Source organism: Camelina sativa, chromosome 13 (genome assembly GCF_000633955.1).
Source record: "Camelina sativa cultivar DH55 chromosome 13, Cs, whole genome shotgun sequence".
NCBI lineage: Eukaryota > Viridiplantae > Streptophyta > Magnoliopsida > Brassicales > Brassicaceae > Camelina > Camelina sativa.
Window position 1 is genome coordinate 10,977,569 of NC_025697.1, and position 2,822 is coordinate 10,980,390.

The 2,822-nt window shown below is 38.7% G+C and overlaps 1 protein-coding gene across 1 annotated transcript in view; it reads left to right on the plus strand.

The window, feature by feature from the left end:
* The window catches only part of LOC104736415 (probable receptor-like protein kinase At5g24010), a 5,344-nt gene continuing 3,630 nt past the window's right edge, over positions 1,109-2,822 (plus strand). Inside the window, exon 1 of the mRNA XM_010456390.2 lies at positions 1,109-2,638. Coding sequence (XP_010454692.1) covers positions 1,167-2,638 — 1,472 coding nt within the window. The 5' untranslated portion in view covers positions 1,109-1,166. The remainder of the gene's footprint in view (positions 2,639-2,822) is intronic.

The window sequence follows — 2,822 nt, forward strand, 5'->3', positions numbered from 1 at the left end:
AGAAGTGTTGTTTGGATCGTGGTTGGCTCAGTTTTGGGAGGATTTGTGTTCTTGTCTCTACTCTTCTTGTGCGCTTTGTGCTTGTGCAGGCGTAAGAACACCAAGACCAGGAGTTCAGAGAGCACTGGATGGACACCATTGAGAAGGTTTAGAGGCAGTTCTAACAGTAGAACAACTGAGAGAACTGTTAGTTCTAGTGGCTATCAAACTCTGAGAATCTCTTTCGCGGAGTTACAGTCCGGAACCAATAACTTTGACAAAAGTTTAGTAATCGGAGTTGGTGGATTTGGGATGGTCTTTAAAGGGNATCATTCAAAAAATCTTTTGTTAAATCAAAAAGTGGAGGAATTTCTTTACTTTTAAAAGAATGAATGCTAGAGAATAATTTAGAAAGCAGTAAAAACTGTTGAGATTGAAAATTTATATTATTTTGTGTCATGGCACAAAATTGAAAACAGTTCAAACAAACAAATATATAGAGGTTTCAAAATATATGAATGTTCCAATAAACACAACTCTACAGTGAACATTTGTAACTTTGCATAAATAACCGTTTTAATGAACTATCAGGACTTTTTAGAAAATATCTAAATGGTACGATTGAAAAAACACAACTGTTGATCGCATTTATTCGGATTGTTATTATATATAGATTAATTGAATAACATAATCTTATCTACCTTTTAAATTATCTAATTTACCTGTCTACTCTACAATATATTTATCTATTTCTTTAATGTGTCGGTCCAAACTCCAAACCTTGTTTGGTTGAGCAATCAAAACCACAATAATCAGTTAATCACCAAGGTTAATCAACGAGATTCTCTGTTCTCTTTAGTCTTTATAGTCTAAAACACATCTCATGACAATAACAGATAATCAGATATATCTAAAAATGAACTAAACATGCTTACTAATAGCTTTAAGAAAATGATTAACCTACAGTTTCCTTTTATTTACTTTACCAAATCAGTAAAAAAATCAAAACTATATAAAAAAGCAAAAACTTTTTGAAAATGATTGCCACCGAATCACAAACAACAAACAAAAAGGCAGGTTTAAGCTTCCTTTGGTTTCCCATTGTTGTTTGACAAATTCGCTTTCCCTAATGATTTCACAAACACTTTCCTCTTTCACTCACACGTTAGTGGGGGAAAAAAGAAAAAATGAATACAGAGAAGCGACAGCAAACACGCACTCTCTTCTCTCCTTTTAACATCAATCATCAAAACAAAAACCTTCTCAAACCTCTCCCCAAAAGCTTCACTCCAATGGCGTTTCCAATACATCTAATCCAAACCCTTCTCTTCTTCTTCTCTCATCTTCATCTCTGTCTCGCTTCTTCATTCACTCCAACTGATAATTACCTTCTTAACTCTGGCGCTAATACGAGCACATCTTTCTTCTCAATCCGTTCTTTTCTCAGCGACTCTTCAAACCCCGGCTCGAGTTTCCTCTCAACCGATCGGTCCGTTTCGGTTTCTGACCCGAACCCATCTCCGGATTCACCCGTTTTATACCACACGGCTCGTGTTTTCCCCACCGGAGGAGGAGCATACAAATTCAAAGTCACCAGTAAAGGCACTCACTTTATCCGTCTTCATTTCGCGCCTTTTAAAGCTTCGAGCTTTGACCTAAGGTCTGCGAAATTTCGAGTTTTGTTTAATGGGTTCTCCGTGATGAACAGTTTCGGTACTAGCTCCGTCGTGGTTAGAGAATTTTTACTTAAAATCGATGATCCTGTTTTAGAGGTTTCGTTTATCCCTCTTAAAGCTTCTGGATTTGGGTTTGTTAATGCGGTTGAAGTGTTTTCAGCACCTACTGATTTTATAATGGATCATGGAACTAAGCTTGTTATCCCTAACTCTGCTCAAATCTTTAGTAACTTGTCATCTCAAGTTCTTGAGACTGTTCATAGAATCAACGTTGGTGGTTCGAGATTGACTCCGTTTAATGATACATTGTGGAGGACTTGGGCTGTTGATGACGATTATATTCTCTTGAGAGCTGCTGCGAAACGTGCTTGGACTACTCATTCTCCTAATTATCAAAAAGGTGGTGCCACGAGAGAGATTGCTCCTGATAATGTTTACATGACAGCTCAGGAGATGAATCGAGATAATCAGGAGTTGCAGGCAAGGTTTAACATCAGTTGGGGGTTCCCTGTTGATTCAAAACAAGTTCTGCATTTGGTTCGTTTGCATTTCTGTGATGTCGTGAGTACTTCGCTTAACCAGCTCTATTTCAATGTCTTTATCAATGATCATCTTGCTTATAAAGATGTTGATCTCTCCACGCTTAACTTCCATGTGCTTGCTTCTCCGTTGTACATTGATTTTGTTGCTGAGTCTGATCGTTCTGGAATGTTGAGGATTAGTGTTGGACCTTCTGATCTTAGTAATCCGTCGAGAGTTAATGCTCTATTGAATGGAGTTGAGATCATGAGGATTGTGAGCCCTGTGACTGTGAGTGTCAAAGAGGGGTCTGGAAAGAGAAGTGTTGTTTGGATCGTGGTTGGCTCGGTTTTGGGAGGATTTGTGTTCTTGTCTCTACTCTTCTTGTGCGCTTTGTGCTTGTGCAGGCGCAAGAACACCAAGACGAGGAGTTCAGAGAGCACGGGATGGACACCGTTGAGGAGGTTTAGAGGCAGCTCTAACAGTAGAACAACTGAGAGAACTGTTAGTTCTAGTGGCTATCAAACTCTGAGAATCTCTTTCGCGGAGTTACAGTCCGGAACCAATAACTTTGACAAAAGTTTAGTAATCGGAGTTGGTGGATTTGGGATGGTCTTTAAAGGGTCTCTTAAAGACAACACCAAAGTA